Below are 21,256 nucleotides of genomic sequence, written 5' to 3' on the forward strand. Positions count from 1 at the left end.
CTAGCAGTAAGTTTTATATTTTCAGGTGTTTACATGATGATTGTTATTGTTCTTTCTCTTTTAGATGTAGGACTCTCTTAAGCATTTCTTGTAAGGCTGGTCTGGTCATGGTGAATTCTGTTAACTTTTGCTTTCTGGTGAAAGACTTTATTTCTCCTTCATTTCTGAAGGACAGCTTTGCTAGCTACAATATTCTTGGCTGGCAGTGTTTTTCTTTTAGTACTTTGAATATACCATCCCATTCTTTCCTGGCCTGTAGGATTTCTGCTGAGAAGCCTGATGTTAGTCTAATGGGGTTTCCCTTATATGTGACTTGATGCTTTTCTCTTGCTGTTTTTAGAATTTGCTCTTTGCCTTTAACTTTTGAGTTTAACTGCAATGTGCTTTGAGAGGACCTTTATGGGTTGTATCTATTTGGAGACCTTTGAGCTTTCTGGATTTGGATATTCATATCTTTCCCAAGACTAGGGAATTTTTCAGCTATTATTTCATTAAATAGGTTTTCAATACCCTTTTTTCCCCTTCTCCTTCCAGAATGCCTATAATTTGAAATTTGTTCATTTAATAGTATCCCATAAATGTGGTAGGTTTTATTCATTCTTTTCTATTCTTTTTGTTTTTGTCTTCCTGGGTTATTTCAAAACAGCTGTCTTTAAGATCAGAAATTTTTTTTTTTTCTTTTTTCTTGTCTGGCAACGGATTGCAACCCTCGGTGTTGCACCCGCACCTCGCTCAGCCAGTGAGCGGGAACCGGTCTGTATGTGGGATCTGAACCTACGGCGGGAGCGCTGCGCCACCGGGCTGGCCCCTAAGATCAGAAATTTTTTAATTTACTTGATCTAGTCTGTTGTTGAGACTCTTGGATGCATTTTTTATTTCATTTGATGAGATCTTAAATTCCAAGATTTCTGTTTGATTTTTTTAGATGGTATCTATCTCTTTGTTAAATTTCTCATTCTAATCATGAATTGTTTTTCTGATCTCTTTGAATTATTTGTATTCTCTTGTTTCTCAGTGAGTTTCCTTGAGATTATTAATTTCAATTCCTTTTCTGGGAAATTCTGGTTCTTTGGGATCTGTTACTGGAGCGTTATGTTTCTTTGGTGGTGTCATGTTTTCTTGTTTTTTCATGCTTGTTTCTCTGTGTTGATATCTGTACATCTGGGGGAAAAGTCAACTCTTTGAGTTTTTTAGAGTGGCTTGTGTAGGAAAAGACTTTCACCTGCAGATGTGTCCTAGGTGTTGATTGGGTAGGATACAATGGCTTTGTTCTGGATGGATGAAGTAGTGTAGACTCTCTGTAGTTTCTTCAGCTGTAATCTACTTTTGTTATGTCTGTGAGTGCCTCAGCGGCCTATGCTTTGAAGGTTTGTAGTGGCAGTGGCACAACTTTATTGGGGGTGGGCTTACTGGGTTGGTTGTCAGGCCACGAGTGTGTGTGTGTGCACACTGTAGATAGTCTCAGCAGTTGGCTCACTGGGGATGGAGTTGCTGGAGTGATTCTCAGGCTGGGGTCATGGGCATGTGGCATGTTAGAGGGTCTCTGGGACTGGTTTGCTGGTGGAAGGGTCACTGTGCTGATTCTCTGATGGGGGCAGATCTTCCAGGGTCATGTCAGCAAGGCTGTTTCTCATTTGGATGCATGAGCATGCGATGGCTCAAAGACCCAGGGACTGGTCTGCAAGGGGTGTGACAGCTGAGGTATTTCTCTGAGCCAGGGGCATGGGCATGCTTTAGCTTGTCTAGCTGGTTGCAGATCTGCTGGGGCCCGTTTGCTACACCACTTCTTGGGACCAGGTTAGAGGTCATTGGGGAACTGGTCTGCCAAGGGTGGGGCTATTGAGCTGCCTCTTGGGTGGTGGCTGGGGCATCTAGGTGGGCCTGCAGAGAGGTGGCTCAGCCAGCCACTTCTCAGGTGGTAGGCGAAGCTGTTTGGTGGGCCTGTAGAGAGGGGGCATGGCCAACTGCTTCTTGGGTAATGGGCAAGGCCACAAGTCAAGGCTCCAGAGAGAGGGCATCACCAGCAGCTTCTTGGTCAGTGGGTGAGGTTGTGAGGAGGGCCTGTTAAGGGTGAAACTGCCTGACTGCTTCTCTGTAAGGATGTGGATGTGCTTTGGTTTCATCCAGCTCGGGGAGTGTCTTTAGGGTGGGAACCTGTGAGTTGGTTTTCTGGGTTGGGGATTCTTGTGTACAGAATCCAGTTGGCTCTCAGTGGGGGGAGGTGAAGGAAGCAGGGCAGTCTGCCAGAGGTGGGTCTGCCTGTCTGATCTGTGGCTAGGGATGTGGGGTGCAGCAGTTCTGCTGGCCTGGGTTTGGCTTCCCAGATGTGCAGGACTGTAGTCACTGCCACTCCTGGGTCTAGGCTTCGAGCCACTGGAATCAGGCCTGGCATTTAGCTTCTCCTGTGCATGCTTTGGGATGATGGTAGAGCCTTAAGACTGGGAAACACAATGTTTACTGGCCCCCAGGGAAGGGTGTGCTTCTGTAGTGGCTTAGGTTTCAAGATGGCACAGTACTGCATCAGCTTGGGTCTCAAGTGGGGGGTGGGGAGTTCTCAGTGTGTGCTCTTGTTCTGGAGAAATGCAGCAGGTATATTCTAAGCAGCTCCCCACACTTGGCTCCGGGCTTGCAAGGGCTGTGGAATCTTCCTGCATGTGAACTGTAGGCCTGTGGTAAGGATGAGTGTTGGTGTGGGCCCTCATTCTGTGTTTTCCCCCTTCAGGGAAGGGTCCCTCCTATGCCAATCCCAGTGGTGCAGACAGTGGCGGACACATGGTGACTGAGGCTGTGTGCTTCCCTCTACTCTTTATGCTGCTGTCCTGGGCTTTTGTGCTCCACAGGAATCTCATGAGTCTCCTGCTGCATTCCTGCGCTCTCTTAGGTGCTTCTGTCAACATTTAGCTGTTTTATTAGATTTTCTGGTCCTTTTCTTAGTTCACTGACTCTTTCCTCTGACATTTCCATTCTACTATTGGGCCCCTCTAGTGAAGTTTTAATTTCCATTATTTTATTTTTCAATACAACCAAATTTCTAGCTTTGCTGAGTACTTCCATGTTTGCATTTGTTTCAAAAGTGCTTGCTTTCCCCTTTTTTAGCATTGTTATGCACACTGATTTAAAGTCTTTTTCTGGTCATTCTAACATTTGGGTTATCTTATGGTTGGCATCTTTTGTCTTATTTCTTGAGAGCTGGTTAGGTTTTCCTCCTTCTTTGTATATTTAAATTCGTATTGTGTTCTTGATATTTTTAATTACATTATGAGATTCTGAGTCCTGCCCAAAACCTCTGGGGAATTCTGGTTGTTTGGGGTGTGTGTGTGTGTGTGTGTGTGTGTGCATTTAATTTTAATTTTAATTAAAAAATTTCTTTAAATAGTTGACAGTCACCCTGATTAGTTTTAGACTTCAAATCCTGACCTGCCTCCTGTTGTTATAGGGCACACTCAGCTCCTGACTGAGGCTCCCCAAAATTGATGCCAAACTCACAGGTCTGGCTGCCTGCCCCCAGACAAAAAACAAACAACATGAAAGTCAAGTGTTGGTGAAAATGGAAGTCAGCTTTTATTCAGGAATACCAGTGACCTGAGGAGAGATGTTAGGCTAACCCATCTCTCTGGTAAACCTGAAGGAGAACGGCCAGGCTAAAGCCATTTCAAATGCTCAGGTTTACTGAGGGGTTTTTAAAGAGGAGGTTGAGGGAGTGGAACATGGGAAAATGAAAAGCAGGAGGGAGGGGCACGGGAGCAGTGAGGGTTTCATGCAAGGTCTCAGGTGCAAAGAACGTCATCTGGTTTCTGCTCCTGTCCTTGCTGTTATTTCATGGTCCTCCTGGAGGGGTGGACTCACCATAGCTTTACTGATGTCTTCCGTGGTTTCCCAATGTCTGAATAGTACATGCAAGCTACAGTTCCAGGCTGGCTGGAAAGCAACTTTACATTAATATAAATAACCTCATCTTGCCCTATAACCAAGATTCAAAATATCATACAACCATGGGAAAAGAGGGGACTCTAAGAAGTGCATGACAAGAAAAAACAAAACTGTGTCCTTTTAAAATTTGCCTATAACCTGTACAGTTTTAGATCCCAACATGGCTTCAGACCTCTCTCCAACATTCTGAGCTATTTTCCCTTCCAATATTGGTTTAATTTTGAAAGCCTTTGTAATGCTATTCTGGTTGGCCCTTTGTGTAGGCTACCCAGGGTCCTGTGTGGAACCTGGAAAGTAGTCTACCCTGTCTTCAGTTCTCAGTGTTTTTCCTACACTGATTCTGGTAAGTTTCACACATGTGCAGCTCTGGTGTGAACTCAGGACTTTTTGTACAGATTTATTGGATATCTTTTTCCACCTTCTTTCACCCTTCATTCCATGCTTTTCTTTTACCCTCTTTCCCAGGAGTTTTCTGTTCTGATGTTCTTTTTAGAAAACTAGAGATTTATCCTATGCAGCACTTACTTCCCATCACTGTATATGTCTCTGGGCAAACTACTGTGGGGTAGGAAATTCAAAATTAACCTACACTGCACTAGCTGCTTCTGTTTGTTGGTGGGACAAGGGAGTGATGTCACTCTGTTGTTGGTGTTTTTCTGATGGAGTATCAGAAGGGTTCTTCCCTGTAAATGCTATTGCATAGCGGGAAGGAGCAAGCGATCTGCCTTGTTGCTAACGTTGGCCCAGTAGAGGGCATGGAGCACCAAAAGTGCTCTACCCTAAAGGAGTCACTGTCATTGCTGCTATTGGGGAACAGGAAGAGGCACCATGGTTCTTTGTTGTTGGCACTCTCTTGGTGTAGGGTGAGGACAGCCAATACATATCATCCCTGCAGGGTTGCTTCTGTCACTGAGGAAGGCAGCTGTTGTGTTGTTGCTGGCACTCGTCTCTTGTAGGGTAGGGAAAGTCAACAGGGCTACTGTTGCTGTTTGGAAGGGTGAGAGATGCCACTTCACAGCCAGTGCTCTCCTGGTACAGTAAGTAAGTTGTGTGAGTTCTTTGACTCATAAGGGCTACTGCCATTTCTGGTGCTAGCACTGAGGGGAGATGGTGGCTTTGTTGCTTGTGCTTGCTTGGCATAGGGTAGGTCAGGTCATAAGGGCTTTGTCCCACAAGTCCTTCATACTCCCTACCCATGTTCCCACCATTGGTCTTCCACTAGAGAGAGTGGCCTTTTCTTGGAATCCCTCCTATCTAATCTGGCTCTCTGTTGTCAGTTGTGGGCTGTTCCAAAGCCTAAGTTGGGATTTGCAGAAGGCAAAAAGCATCCCCAGGAAACTCATCTACCTCATAGCCCCTTAACACCTGTGTTCCATACCTTTTCTGCCTTCTATCAACCACTGTTCAGAGGCTTCTGGTAATTGCTTTCTATATTCTGTTAGTTTTTTTTTTTTTTTTTTGAATCAGATGAAGAAATAGAGTAGTGAGTGTGCTCCATCTTGAGTGGAAGTGGAACCTCCTGTAACATATATTTTAATTCATTCCAGTTCTGTGATCAAAAGTATAAGCTAGGGTTTTGGTATCCATTCAGAGCTGCATGTAGACTCTATTTATGTGTAGTGAGAATGCTAAATGGACCGGTGAGTTACACTTGAGGTGAATATGCAAGATCAATGCCTCAAACAGTGCTGCAGACCTGGTTTGCTGATGAAATTGTAATGGTCACTGCCAGACATTGGATGCCACAGTTAGCACCTCTGTCACTTTCAAGCAGGGAACTTTGTCTTGCAGGAGTTGCAATACTGTTGGGTCTAAGGAGAGAGAGCGCTCCATAGTCCAAGAGTCAGAGCTCAAGTGTATGTGATGGCTAGAGGTACATTTCATTCCTCTGTCATATCTGTACAGGAGGCTGGCAAAGTTAGCATCTGACTTTTTTGCTTGTCGAATCTTTGCTTTCTGCCAAGACTCATTTGTTGGGGAATTCCCTAAATATGAGTAAAGAAGGAGGTTCATGTTTTCTGTGGCCAGAAAAAATGACATAAATTTGTATAGCCACCCTGTTCACAGTTGCTCAGTTCAAAAACCTTGGCATCATCTGTGATTACAGCCCAGATCAAGTTTCTTAGGGAATCCTGTTGTCTCTGCCTTTAAAATAAATCGCAGATCTACTCATTTTTCAACACTTTACTACTGCTCCCTTGTCAAAGCCATTGTCAATTTTTACATGATCCACATTAATATTTTCCCAGCTGGCCCTACATATTCCACTTTTTTCTTTGCGACAGGCTTTCCTTCAGAGACAGCCAGAATACTTTTTAAAATAAGTATTTATTTTGGTATAATTTTAAGCCTACAGAAAAGTTGAAAAAAAAATTTTTAGACAAAATTTTTTTAACCAGATATCATTTTATACCAGAGCTGCTTTATACCATTTTGTCAGATTTACCAATGGCTAATATTTTGCTACATTATCTTCTCCTTACCTTTTCTTTCCTCTTTCCTCTTCTCTCCTCTCTTCCTCCCTCAACTGACACAAACTAACCAACCCTCCTTCCCCCATCCATGCACACACGTGCATGCACACACACACACAGGTGTATGAACATGCATATACATTACATATATGTGTGTTTAATTTTCCCAAACTTTTGAAAGTTGCCAACATCATGCTCCTTTACTCTTAAATTCTTCAGTGTGGTTTTCATAATAACATTACATTTTCTTCCGTAACCATGAATTAATAACATTGATAAAATACTACTGTCTAGGGCCGGCCCCGTGGCGCACTCAGGAGAGTGCAGCACTTGGGAGCGCAGCGGCGCTCCTGCCGTGGGTTCAGATCCTATATAGGGATGGCCGGTGCGCTCACTGGCTGAGCGCGGTGCGGGTGACACCAAACCAAGGGTTGCGATCCCTTTACCGGTCACAAAAAAAAAAAAAAAAATACTACTGTCTAATCCATACTCCACATTCAAGTTTCACCAGTTGTCTCAACAATCTTTATAACTATTTCCCACCAGTTTCAGGCTCTGATCAAGACCACACATTGTATATAGTCATCGTGTCTTTTGTCTCCTTTAATTGGGAATGGCTCCTCTGCCTTTCTGGTCTTTTTTTTTCCTTGACATTTTTGAACTCTATTGATCAGTTATTTTATAAGATGTAGAATTTGGTTTTACCTGTTTTTCCTCATAATTTGAGTCATATTATGCATTTTTAGGAGGACTACTACAGAAATGATATTGTATCTTATGTCATCATATCAGGAAGTACATGTTTCCAGTTGGTCCCGTTATTGATAATGTTAACCTGGGTAACCTTTTTGAGGTGGTGTCTACCAGGTCTTTCCACTATTTTTTATTCTCCACTAAGTTACTGTTTTCTTTTCGTAACTATTAAGTAATTTCAGAAGAGTTTGAGACCATGTATCCTCTTTATTTTCAAACTTTCCTCCACTGATTTTAGCACCCATTGATTCTTGCCTGAGTCAGTTATTACTGTGATGATTGGAAAATAGTGATTTTTCTAACTCCATTGTTCATTTTATATTTATCAATAGCATTCTACTATAAGGAAGAGCTTTCTTTTATTTATTTGTTTATTATATTAGCGTGCACTCAAGAGTTCTTATTTTAGTAAATGGCTTATAATTCATTACTAAAGTTATTTATTTTGATGCCTTAATTTTTCCATGTTTAGCTAGTGGAAGCCCCTTCAACCAATGCTTTATCCTTTTAACATGTCCCCATCATTTTTGCAGTGCTTTCTTATTTTTTGGTGCAAAAGAATGTTTCATGTTTATCTTATTCTTTTCCTACCCCAGTCCTATAATCAATAATGTCTCCAAGAAGCCCTGGTTCCTTTTAGTGAAGAATGATAGTTAGAAACTGGGATCTCTGTGCTAGTTTTGCTGGAGTGTATTGTTTCTAGACCTTCTCAGCGTATAGAGAAAGTGAATAATATGCACACACATACATACACACCAGTATTTATGTCTACCTATTAAAAATCATGAGTTCATGTTGATACCCCTAATTTCACTCAGACACCTCATAGTTCATTCTAGTCTTCCCCCTTTCTGCTTTTGTAACTCTGTTCTCCAACAGTGAGAAACCTGACTCCCATTATCCTCAACATATTCTTCATTGGCTTAATTCTTCATCATATTGAAAGCAGTTTCAGAATTGTTAATGCATACCACTGCAAAAAAGAAACAAATGTATTAACCGTAATTCAATATTCATTTACAGTCCTTTTGGTCTTAGACTGAGTATATATTAGGTTCCCAGGGCTACTGTAGTTAATTACCACAAACTTGGCAGCGTAAAACAACAGAAATTTATTCTTGCACAATTCTGGAGGCCAGAAGTCCAAAATCAAGGTGTTGCCAGGATCACACTCCCTCCGCTGCAACCACTTTCAGGCTCTAGGAATAGAATTCTTCCTTTGCTTTTTCAGCTTCTGGTGACTCCAGGTGTTCTTTGGCTTGTGGCTCCATAACTCCAAGGTCTGCCTCCATCTTTACATAGTCTTTTCTTTTTCTGTGTCTTCTCTTCTGTCTCTTATAAGGACATTTGCCATTGGATTTAGGGCCTGCCCAGGTAACTTATGTAGAGATTCATAATGATATTTGCAAATACTCTTTTTCCAAAAAAGGTTACATTCACAGATTCTAGGGTTAGGATGTGGACATATCTTTTTGGGTGCCACCATTCAACCCAGTATAGGGTATATAGTTAACTTGAGTTATTGCCTTCTGTTTATCCTTTCATTGTATGTGTTGCCCATCTGAAATACATCATTTGATTCAGTTTATAGTCAATTTTAGGTTTCCCCAAACTTATTTGTTTATTGTAAATATGTAAAACGTTATCACTGTTTCAAAAATCAAATAAGAAATAATTAAAGAATTACAAATTATGATAACTGTTATTAAGGGAATGCACAGGTACTGTGGTAAAGAACAGTGGGTTGGGCCATGTAGATAGAGGGCCAGGGAATACTTATTTGAGCCAGGGACATGTAAACTGAGATTGGAAGAATGAGTAAAAAGCCAGTCACGAGAAAGTGGAAAAAAGAGCTTTCCAGCAGAAAAGCGTGTGAGAAGGCCCTGATATGGGTTGTACTGGAGGAACTGAAAGGAGAGCAGTGGCTGAAACATGTTGGGCAGGAGGGAACAGAAAATAAGTGAAGTTTCAAGGAAAGCAGGAACCAGAAATTAAAATTTGTTGCTGACTGTGTAAAGAGGTTGGAAAACCAGTATAGGCTTATAGACAAAGAAGTGGTATATTTAGAATTATATTTTTAAAGGATTACTCTGATTGCTATGTAGAACACAGGTAAGAGTGAAAGAAGAGAGACTAGTAACAAACCTGTTACAGTACATAATAACTGATGTAGAAGCATGATATGATGTGGGCTCATACAGGAGTTGATAGTGTTGAAAAAGAGAGAAGTGGATAGATTTGAGATGCATTTTGGATAAAATTGACAAAACTAGTTGGTAGACTGAATCAGGGTGGATAGAGAGGTTTTGGGGTTATGGTTATAGGAGTATTTAAATACAACTTTCAGGGCCATCCCATGGCTCACTTGGGAGAGCGTGGTGCTGATAACATCAAGGCCACGGGTTTGGATCCCTATGTAGGGGTGGCTGGTTGGCTCACTTGGGAGAGCGTGGTGCTGACAACACCAAGTCAAGGGTTAAGATCCCCCTACCGGTCATCTTTTAAAAAATAAAAAATAGGGCTGGCCCTGTGGCTCACTTGGGAGAGTGCGGCACTGGTAGTGCTGAGGCCGCGGGTTCAGATCCTATATAAGGATGGCTGGTGTGCTTACTGGCTGAGTGTGGTGCGGACCGCACCGTGCAGAGGGTTGCGATCCCCTTACCAGTCAAAAGAAAAATAAATAAATAAATAAAAATAAAAAATAAAGATAACTTTCAAGTTTGTAGGTTGAACAACTAGGAGAGAAATAGATTAAAAATGAAGTGGCAGGAAGAATGATTTCCCTTTTGGACCTATTATGTGTGAAATGCTTATGATATGCAAATAGAAATGTCAAGTTAATAGTTCGATGTACAAGTCTTGAGTTCAAGTGTAGAAAATTGGATCTCAAACTTCCTATCTAGTCACTCTGGGCATTGCTTTAATCCATGCCTCCCTACTGCAGTCTGAGAGTCTCCACGTCTGTGGTCCCCATTTGTATCCTGTAAAAATGAACAGAATGTCAGGACTTGACCAGATACTATTTGAGGCATTGTGGGCAACTTGGACTGGAGATGATCTCCAGGACCTTGTTTGGGTTCTGGTTCCAATTCATTGTTTTCAGAGAGTTACCATTGTTTTTCTTCTAAGTTATTTAAATATGTACATTTTGTTTCTTTTAGCATAGCTTTATTTTGGACCCTGTCAGGAAAAGATACTTCCATTATTATTCTAAAAAGTGTTAGGCTCTTTTCTGCCCCACCTGAATCTGTCTTATTGTGTGAGACCACTCTATCTGACTTTGCTACCTAAAGGGGAACTAGAGAGAGAGAGAGAGAGAGAGAGAGAGAGAGAGATTGAGACCATGTATGTTTATGTTTGGTATGTACTCTGTGGTTGATTTGGTGTTTATCAGTTTTTATACCAATATCACATTGTTTTAATTATAGTGTTTTTGTATTCTCTGTATTTAGTAGACCTAATTTTCCTGAATCATTTTATTTTCAATTTATTTTTTAAAAATTTATTTATTTATTATTATTATTCCACATTCTAAGATGTTGCTAAAGAAGGGGAAGGGGAGGGGAGAGAGGAATAGAGGTTGGTGTGGGGGGGCAGGGGCTGGCTCATTGCTGGCTCCTTAGTTGGTCTAGTTGCGCATGTCAGGGGGAGCATGGCTGAGGCTTTCGGCCCCACCCCCACCCCAGGTCAGGAGCCAGGGGGTCTTCTGTGGAGGCTTGGTCATCACAGGGCTGGATGCGGATGTCTGGGGGCTGTGGCTGAGGCCCTCAGGCCCTCTCACCCTGGCTTGGGAACCTGGGGGGCTTCCAGCTCTTCTAGGTTTTATAGGTGTTCTTTGGTGGTGTTAGACCTTTACTGTTTAATATCAGAACTTTGTGATCTGTTGGTTTTTGTTTTTTTTTTCAGTTCTGTGTTGGATTGTTAGCTACTCCCATTACTTAAATTCTGCACTGGAACTAATTTGTTGTCCTTTTCTTACTTCTAAAATGGGGAAGCTTCCTGTGGGGAATAGCCCTTGAGCCCTGTGGTTGAATTAAATTGCTGTTTTGCTGATGATTCCCTGGGGAAGGATTTTTGTGCAGTTCAGGTTTTAATCGACATTTTAAGTATTTCTGGGTCTTGTGAGGTTTAATACACCTGGGTTGTGTGGAAACTCTGCTCTGGGCCTGAGTCTTTTCAGCAAACTGTACCCCCCGTAGTTCTGTATTCCTGATCAGTTCCTCTTGAGTGGTCCTGTGCTGATTGGTGGGCAGATCAGCTGTCCATATTGTGCCCCAGTGTTCTCTTGGTGGGCCTGTCTCCCCAGCCCCCGTACTCCAAGTATTTCCCATGGGGTGGGCCATGCACCAGTCCCTTGCGATGACTCACCAACCTTTGAGTGGCTCCTTTTTTCAGTTTTCTGTGGCCCTTCGCTCGTATATGGGTCCATGGGAACCATGTCAGTGGTCTTGCTGGCCTGGGGTCCGCCAAGCCCCTCCTCTCCCCTGCAGTCTCCAAGCAACTTCACACAAAGGGCACAGCTGCGGTTGTTGCCAGCTCTTGCTCTGTGTGCTCACCAGGGCCAGCCTTGATATGGCTGGGGCTTGAAACAGTCAGAGCATTCTTTCTTTCTCTCATTTTGACTTCTCCTGCCTTCATGAACTCTGTAAGTCTCTCCTCCTCTTCTCCTGAGCTCTAGTGGCCCCAGTTTGATAGTCTTTGCTTTTTAATAGTTGTACCTTGGTTGATTGTGGGAGAGAGTGATGCTGGGGACTGTCTATTCTGCTATCTTGATTCTTCCAACCAGGTTCATATTCCCTGAATCATTTTAAATATGTTTTTCCTTTTCTCACGTATTTATTCTTACAGATGTATTATGGAGTCAATATTGTTGACATGTTTTTAGAAAATATGGATTTTTTTTCTCCCAATCTCATGCCTTTGGCTTGCTGATTTGTAAATGCTATCTGTTCTTCTTAATTATTTTCCATTGAAGAAAAGAGTCATGATCTTTAAAAGAAGGGCGTATCTATCTTTCTTATTATGGTTTAATATTTTCTTTTTTTCATAAAGAGATGTCATTTCCCCCTATTTTCCACCTTATTAAGCACCTGTTACATGCAGGCACTGTGCTAATTCCTGGTGTGGGTGGGGAGTGGTACAGAAGTAAATTAAAACAAACATAGTGTGCTTTTGGGAGCACTAAAAAGTTTTACTTTTAAACATGATATGTCAGTTTCTAGTCTTTTTTTGGTTTTTTAATCTTTTTAAAATATTTTTTTTCCCTTTGTTGTTATTTTTTTTAAGGGTCACACAGCAATGCTTCATACTGGCTCATGGCATCCCAAAATAAAGGGAGAATTTATGACTTGCTCAAATGATGCGTGAGTATTGTTGATAATTCATCTAATATATTCATATCTTTCAGTATTTTCTTTAACATTTATATTGTAATCTTGGCAGTAAGAAATAGAGTATTAGGAGTCCTGATGTTTAGGGGCTGGCCTGTGGCTCACTTGGGAGAGTGTGGTGCTGATAACACCAAGGCCACGGGTTCGGATCCCATATAGGGATGGCCGGTTGGCTCACTGGGTGAGCTTGGTGCGGACAACACCAAGTCAAGGGTTAAGATCCCCCTACTGGTCATCTTTTAAAAAAAAAAGGAGTCCTGATGTTTAGGGGCTGGCCTGTGGCTCACTTGGGAGAGTGTGGTGCTGATAACACCAAGGCCACGGGTTCGGATCCCATATAGGGATGGCCGGTTGGCTCACTGGGTGAGCTTGGTGCGGACAACACCAAGTCAAGGGTTAAGATCCCCCTACTGGTCATCTTTTAAAAAAAAAAGGAGTCCTGATGTTTATATATTCTTTTTCTTAACTTCACTTTGGTTTTAGATCATAGTGTAAGTTTTGATTAAATAAATATGCACATTGTGAAAATGAGAGTTGGTATAAATTCCAGTAGAATTTATCCAGGAACACAGTGGATCAGATTGATGCTGTTAAGTGTACCCAAATGGCTTTGAAGTTGTGACTAATAATTTGTTACTTTTTATAGTAAAGACTGATTTCCATCTGTGTCTAATAACTAACATAAGCTTATTGGTTAAATGATTGTTCTTTGAAAGTAATAACTGAAAATATTGATTAAATGGTTATTGAGATTCTTTTCATTTATATCTGCTGGTCTAGGATTCAGAAATATTATAGGGAATATTAGAACAGCTTTTCCCTGTATTGTTATATTGTATGATTCATTTTAGTATTTTTATTTTAATTTTTTTAAAAGATGACCGGTAAGGGGATCTTAACCTTTGACTTGGTGTTGTCAGCATCACGTTCTCCCAAGTGAGCGAACTGGCCATTCCTATATGGGGATCCGAACCCATGGCCTTGGTGTTATCAGCACCACACTCTCCCAAGTGAGCCATAGGCTGGCCCTATTTTAGTATTTATTAAAAAATTGAAACATAATTGATTATACATATTTGTGGAGTAGAGAGTTGACTATCAGTACTCATGTACAATATGTGATGATCAAATCAGGATAATTAGCATATTCATCATTACACATTTTAGTAATATGAGTAGTTCACAAGAATGCACTATTTGTAACACTACAGAGAAAATTACAATAAAAAAGTTACCAAATAAGAAATATAGATAGCATTATTTAGGTAGACCAGTATTTTAGATTTTAAAAAGTACTTTTTAAAAATCTAAAATAAAAAAATAGATACATTTTTTAGATAAAATTTTTTTATCTAAAACATTATTTGGCTTTTAGGTTATTTTGTCTTTCATCTTTTAACTTTCTGATACTTATTATTTGCCTCATTAACATTCAGAATTGCAGTTCACATCCTTGGATATTTATGTTTTCTGGGATTATCTTTAGAATAAGGGACAAAAGAGATAATTTCACTTTCATAGAGGAATTTAAAAAATAATTTCATGTAAAAGGAACTGAAATTTGTCAATCTATACAAATAAGAATGTGACTAAAACAGGATATATACATTTGATTAAAATTTCTCTAAATAGAATTATGTAGTGCTAATTTCTTTTCTTATTTTCTCTTATTACAGCATACTTATCTTCCTAAATACTTAAACTATGTATGTTTAAAGTTACATTTCTTCATTCAGCATTAGGAATTCACATTTATCCATCTAAATAAATAGTATGCCATGACCAAATAAGGTTTATTCTAGCAATGCAAGGACATTTTACCATCAGGAGATTTCAGTATACTTCATTATTTAACAAGTGAAAGGAGGAAATAATAATATGATTTTAATATATGATAAAATGGACATTTGATAGAATTTAGCACTTTTGCAGTAAAAGTTGTAAGTTAAATATGAATAGGAAGAAATGACCTAAACCTGATCAAAATTATAATAGTTAAATATTGTATTAAATATTGGAGTACTGAAACTACTTGCATTTAAATAGGAAACAAGACAGAGAGGCCCGTAACTATTTAGAGACTTTACGCAGCATAGATTTAGAGACTTTATACAGTGTAGTAAGGTAAGAAAATGAATTTTAAAATGGTATTAATACTGGGAAAAAAAACAAATACACTATTAAAACACAGAGGATTCAGGCTATTCTGGTTAAAAATCTAAGCTGAATTTAGCAGTTAGGGAAAAGACTATTGTTCTTAAAACTATTTATGGATTAGTCTGAATGGTGAGCTCTCATAGTTGCTAACACAATAACTTATATGAACTCTTCAGCAGCTTTTCCCAAACTGATTTCCAGGATATGTAAATTGGAAGTTTGAAAAAGGCATTCTGTGATCAAATAAGTTTGAGAAACTTTGTTATATTCCCAGGCCAGTGATCCACAAGAAACATTTAAAAGGTTTTGAATAGGGTATAAAAGAAACCTACTTAACTTTGTTAATCTTCTAAACAACTGTTTGAATAAAGTTCTATGAGCATGACATCATTTTCCTGGGTACAGAATGTAGTTTATTTTGTTTCTTAAAAAGCCAATTCTTCAGTTCCCTACCCAAATTATTGACTTAGTAGTATATCGTACCTTTGAAAATGAATGCCAGTTTTCTTTCCACACTGTACAAGTCAGGCTTTCTTTGGCCATAGTTCTATGTGAGGATCAGTGAGCTTTAACCGTAGACTCCATTATATATAGTCTTTACCATTTTTTAGAGAAATCTACCAGTAATAAATTCAGATGGTTTGCAGCTTGACTGACTTTTTCTTGGCCTTTGACTCTGAGGGTAGTAATTAGTTATGAACTAAGCTGTGGAAGATCACCCCAAATATCTGGTTCACTAAGCAAATATAGAACGCTCACTATGTGCCAGTTACACTCTGTGATCTAAGTCTCTGCCTTCATGGGGCTAACATTCCAGTAGAGGTGAGTGCTGGGAGACAGACTTTACAGTCTTTACCTTAAATATCAATAAAATAAATAATACAGTTTTATGTAGTAATGAGTTAAGGATAAAGTTAAAATAAAGCTTAAATAAAGCAAAAGGTTAGGCAGAGAATAGAAGGTTGCATGTAGAGCAGTAAGAGAAAACCTCTGAGGAAGTGACCTTTTGGGTGAAACTTAAATCATAAAAAGGAGGTAGCCTCAGGGGAAAGAGCTTTCCAGGCCAAAGTGGTAGCATATTTGAGATGGGACTGCAATATGGCATTATGGCATATTTGAGGGAAAGACAAACCAGTAGTTGACATTTTTTAGATTGATAGGAAAGATGAGAATAACAGGAAATGAGTTTGGAGAGAAAGTCAGGGACCAATCATTTAAGGTGTTGAAGGCTAAGATATAAAGAGTGAGGATTTTAATGTAATGACAAGGCAAGCCATTGATAAGTACTAAATCTGTGCCATAATGTTATTGAAAAGTCAATAGGAATGGTCTCTTTATGGGATGTTAACATTTTCCAATAAGATAACTTTGGGATCATAGCTAATAATAGTCAACATTTATTAAGTACTTACTATGAGCCAGTACTGTGCAATACACTTTACATGTGCTAAGTACTTTATCTTATGTTTCCTCATGGCAGGGGGATAGTTAGTAATGTTATTACGTATTCCAAATGAAGAAACTGATTGTGTCTTTCCCAAGGACACATGATTCTAGGTGGCTGAGCCAGGATGTGAACCCAGTGTGAGTGGATGTACACACTTGTGAGTAGTTCTCACATAGGTGATGGTGATTGACTTACAAATGCAGGCACAGGACACAAATCCCTTCATATAAGGAACGAATACAAGAACTCACCTTATAAAGAACAGTTTGTAGTGTTCTCTCCAATGGAAGGATGAATTTCCTTTGCTTTGAAGTTCTCCTGTAGGGCACCCAGAGATGATGCTACCACATTGTTTTACTGTGATGAGGGTCATGAAAGGTCCATTAGGTGTGGGTCTTCAGCCTGGCAATGACCAAGCCACCGCTGGAAGCCCCCCCAGTCTCCCCTGTGGGAATGAGGGTGGTGACACAGGCCTTAATCCCACCCCTCCTCCTTCCATCACATTTCCTTCCCCTTTCACCTCTCCCCCTCCCTCCCAACTGCTTTGCAACAACATCCTAGAATGTAAAAAAGTAATATTAATAAAATTACATTTTCTTTAAAAAAAAGTGTGTGGGGGGGTGTTCTTTACAGTTTCCAGGCAACCCTAATTGTTTTTTGAGGCAAGGAGCCATTCTGGCTATGCTGCAGGAGTAATCTGATACAGCCGGGGGTATATGATATACAGGCCTAGGAATGTTTCCTCAGTTGCTCTTACCAATTTGGGAGTTTGTGTGGGTCTCCCTCACATTTCTAAGCAAAAACTAAACAAGGAAAAAAAAAAAAAAAACAGTGTGCTGGGTTAAATCATAGGTCAATCTCATTTATTTTCAAGTTCTCTTCAGCGTAGATAGGACTGGGTTTCATTGTATTCCTATTCCCATAGTTTCTTAGCAATGTGATGTTTCCTTTAGGTAAGCTATATGGATATCCCTTCTTTCTAAAGAAAGCAGATAACAGGGAAAATAGCTACCAAATAAAAGCAGTTTTGTCACTTCCCTTCTAATCCTCACATATACCTTATACTTAAAAAATTTTTTATTTAAGGATGATGAATTTGGTATATAACTTTGTTAAAATAAGGAAATTTTATTCTATTTCTAATTTTATTATAGCTGTTGAACTTTATCAAATGCTTTCTTTTTTCTTTGATCCATTAATGTAGAGAAGTACATTAATACATATTCTGATATTAAGCCATTCTTTCATTCCTGCAGTAAACTGGACTTGATTTTTAAAAATATCTGCTCTAATTAGGAAACTTGTATTTTACTTAGAATTTCAATTTTATATTGACAAGTGAAAGACGATTTTTTTTCTTGTATTATTTCTGTTTGATTTTGGAACCAAGATTATGCTGGCTCCATTAAAAAAGGCACCTTTCCCTCATTCTCTGTTAATTGACACCCAAGTCCAAGTTCCCTGTTTCTCTAGAAGATAGGTTTTTGTTTATGGCTATGGTTATAAAATCTAATGGAACCTCTGAGATCATCTAACAATTTGAATTAAAATCCAAATCCAGGGAATACAGAAATTATTTTCCAAGGTTTGCTTTATGTTTGAATACAGTTTCTCAGAGTTTTTTCTGAGAATGTACATTTAATAAATTTATGAGAAATTTTAGAAGCAGAAGCAATTGAGAAGAAAATGTTTTGTATAACAAAAATTTTCAGGAAAGTATTTGTGTTGTAAGTTTAAGTGTACTCATATTGCATCAGGGTTGAGTTTTCCCATGAAGGAAAAGTGAATGGACCTGGACACATGAACATAAGAAGTGGGAAGAAGAGACAAAGGAGCACAGGAATGGGATCTAGGGGCCTGTAGATATAACCCAACATAGAATAGTTTGAATAAAATGTACTTGAAAGTTTTTTTCAGTGAAAGAATGTGATGTTGTTACCAATAGTTAAAAATAATTGCTGGCTATCTACTCTAATAGTTTAGGGATAGTGTATTTATTATCCTTGGAGATCAAAAGCATCCATTGTTTAAAATAAGGCAATTAGGACCTTATTTTAAGGTCCAAGATTGATGTTTTTGTTTTTTTACCTTAAGATATTAGGGTAAAAAGATTTTAATTTTAACAGGATAAACAAAGTAAGATTGGTAGTACTTTGATTATACTTCAGTGTGATTGTTAAATGAATATTTTTTATGTGACTGACACTATAAAATATTCTAAGTAGGTGTATTGCTAGAGCTAGGGCTCACAGACTCCACAAGCCCATTGTACAGACTGGGTCAGAAACCCTTCACATGCAGTTCCACACTAGGTAATTGGGAAAGATCCCAGTAGCCACTGGCAAATGACAGGCGGTCAGTCCTCAGCAGCAGCTCCCTGCAACAGTAGCAGCAGAGGCAGCAGTGGCAGTGACCTCTTGGGGCGTCCCGAGAAGTGCCATCTATCAGAGCTGTTAGTCCTTTATACGTAGGTCCATAACCCAGGACACCTGGGTGCCCATAAACAATTACATTAGATAGTAACCAAGGAACCCCTGGGCGCATGTGGCTATTTACAGCAAATGCTCGGCAAGATTCTGAACATCTGAGGGGCCCTGACCATTTTCCTGTATTTTCCCTACAGCAGGTTCCGGGGAGGGAAAGAGTAACTGTTGTTGAATGACAGTTCCAGGTTCTTGGGCAAGCTGTGGAGAAAGATCTTTTACAGGACCGAGTAGCATACACATTGTGGGGAGCACCTACTCAGCGAAAGAAAAAGGAAGAGGGGGGCCAGCCCGGTGGCGCACTGCTACAGTGCGCCGCTTGGGAAGTGCGGCGGCGCTCCCGCCGAGGGTTCGGATCCCACATACAGACCGGTTCCCGCTCACTGGCTGAGTGAGGCGCGGGAGCAGCACCGAGGGTTGCGATCCCGTTGCCGGTCCCGGTCCGGTATGGGGGCGACACTGAGGGTTGCGATCCGTTGCCGGACACGGAAAAAGACAAAAAAAAAAAAAAAAGAAAAAGGAAGAGGGACAGACAGATGGAACATTTAAAGAGTAGGACTTTATTGTAAAGGAAAAGTATGTGCAGAAGGGTGCTTGAGCATCCCTGTGAGTGAGGAATGCCCCTGGATTCTTAGGGGGAGGGTTTATATGCTGTTTTTTGGGGACTGGGGTGTTTCTCTATCCTAAGAGGAGGAATATTTGGCCTTGGGGGAGGATCTAGGGTAATTAAGGCCTAATAGGCTGATGCGAGGTTGCATCAGCTTCCTGTCATGCATCCCCGAGTTTCCGAAGCTTTTGTTCATTCACAGTGGGGTCATTTTCCCCTTAACATTGTCCTTTCTAGTCTAGCATCACGGGTGGAAGGTCGTATAGTGCTCATCTGCACTTTTTTCCCTCCTAATGTGAGGGTGTGCTGGTTTTTGTAAACTGCAAAGTTCCAGGTATAGCATGCTGGCTGGTAGGGTGGTTAAGCTGTCCTCAGCTTATTGTGGGTTCATTAACTACTAGTGCCCGTCCAGCCTGAATATTTATGAACAGTCTCTCTGGGGCGTGTCTCTACTCTGTCCTGCCATGATTTATTGGTTACTTTCCTTCATACTTGTAAATTGTGTAGATTGTTAGGAATAACTGGCATCTGACCAGGTATAACCATAATTCTGTAAGATCTAATACTATGAAATTCATCCCAGATTAAGAAATATTACTGTGATTCAGTGAGGGCCTTTGGGCAAATCTGCTCTATATTTTTTAGTGTGTTTTATATCTCAAAAGGCCATTCTGCTTTTCATGGCCTTATCTCATTCTCTTCTATGTTGGTGAGCATGACAGAGATAAATATCAACTGAACATCTTACAAACTTGTCACTCTCTTGGAGATTTTATTAAGGCTTATTTAGGCTTTGTAAGGTCGTTTCAGAAGGCTCCATCACGTTTGTAATGGTAATATCCTCCTCTTCTTCTAATTCCTGCTTTCTATCTCTTCCTCCTTCTCCTCATTTTGGACAACTGAAATATATTTCGGTGTAGATAGCCTCTGTATAAGTTATTCACCTCAGCACCTCCTGTATCTTCACAGCGTTATGCACTTAGTGCTTAATGCACATTGTGAATGTTTGCCAGGCTGTGACCGTAAGTAGTACTAGAATAGAATGGGAGCCCTGACCAGACCAATGCCAGACATTCATGTGAGCAGCATATACTGTGAACTATTTTAGATACAGTAGGAGTGAGAAATGGCATCTGTGAGAAACTATTCCAGTGGAGGCCAAGGTGGCATTCACTGTTTTGTTCTGGCCTCATGTTCACTGAATTAAATTGTAGTTGTGTGTAAAGCTACATGACTACACCAGTTTTCAGGTTGAGGCAATAGCTACGCTAATTGTATGGCCAGGCATTTCATAACTAAAGGCAAAATATTTCATTATTTTAGTTATACTAAGTTTCCATTTGTATTGTCAGGGCTAGGGCTCAAACCCTTCAAATCCATTGTACAGTCTGGGTTACAAACCCCTCACATGCCAGGCTGGGTCACCAGACCCCTCACATGCAGGTCCACACTAGGTAATTGGGAAAGATCCTGAGAGCCATTGGCAGACCACATGAGCTCAGTCATCAGCAGCAGTAGAAGCAGCAGCAGCGGTGGCCTCTCAGGGCATCCCGGAGGCACTGGCAGCAACAGCTTGCAGCAACAGCCTCCAGCAGCAGTAGGGGCCTCTGTGTGGCCTGCCGGGGGTATTCCAGGGGCTGGGGGAGTGGCGTAGAGCAGAGCCACTCATCCTTTATACTTAAGTCTATAACCCAGGACACCAGGGTGCACGTGTGCAATTACATTAGACAATAACCAAGGAGCACCTGGGCGCATGTGCCTGTTTACATCAAATGCGTAGCAAGATTCTGAACATCTGAGTGGCCCTGACCATTTCCTTATATTTTCCAAACAGTGTGTCTTGTAAGTGTGAGTTGGAAATGCTAATACCTTAACTTTTCAATTCCAGGAGATTCAGTATGAAACATGAACATGAGATCAATCCAATTTAAGAATGAAATGAAAAGAGGAGGAGGGCAAGATGGAAATCTTTTTGGTTTTCCCAAGTTTTTCAGAATGAAAAATAGATAATAAAG

General features: G+C 40.4%; 1 protein-coding gene across 1 annotated transcript in view; it reads left to right on the forward strand.

The window, feature by feature from the left end:
- LOC103596167 (WD repeat-containing protein 70) overlaps positions 1 to 21,256 on the forward strand; it is a gene marked incomplete at its 5' end in the record, with an annotated part of 258,626 nt that overhangs the window by 54,271 nt on the left and 183,099 nt on the right. Inside the window, one exon of the mRNA XM_008579746.1 lies at positions 12,444 to 12,520. Coding sequence (XP_008577968.1) covers positions 12,444 to 12,520 — 77 coding nt within the window. The remainder of the gene's footprint in view (positions 1 to 12,443; positions 12,521 to 21,256) is intronic.

This window comes from Galeopterus variegatus, unplaced genomic scaffold (genome assembly GCF_000696425.1).
Source record: "Galeopterus variegatus unplaced genomic scaffold, G_variegatus-3.0.2 Scaffold81, whole genome shotgun sequence".
Classification (NCBI taxonomy): Eukaryota; Metazoa; Chordata; class Mammalia; order Dermoptera; family Cynocephalidae; genus Galeopterus; species Galeopterus variegatus.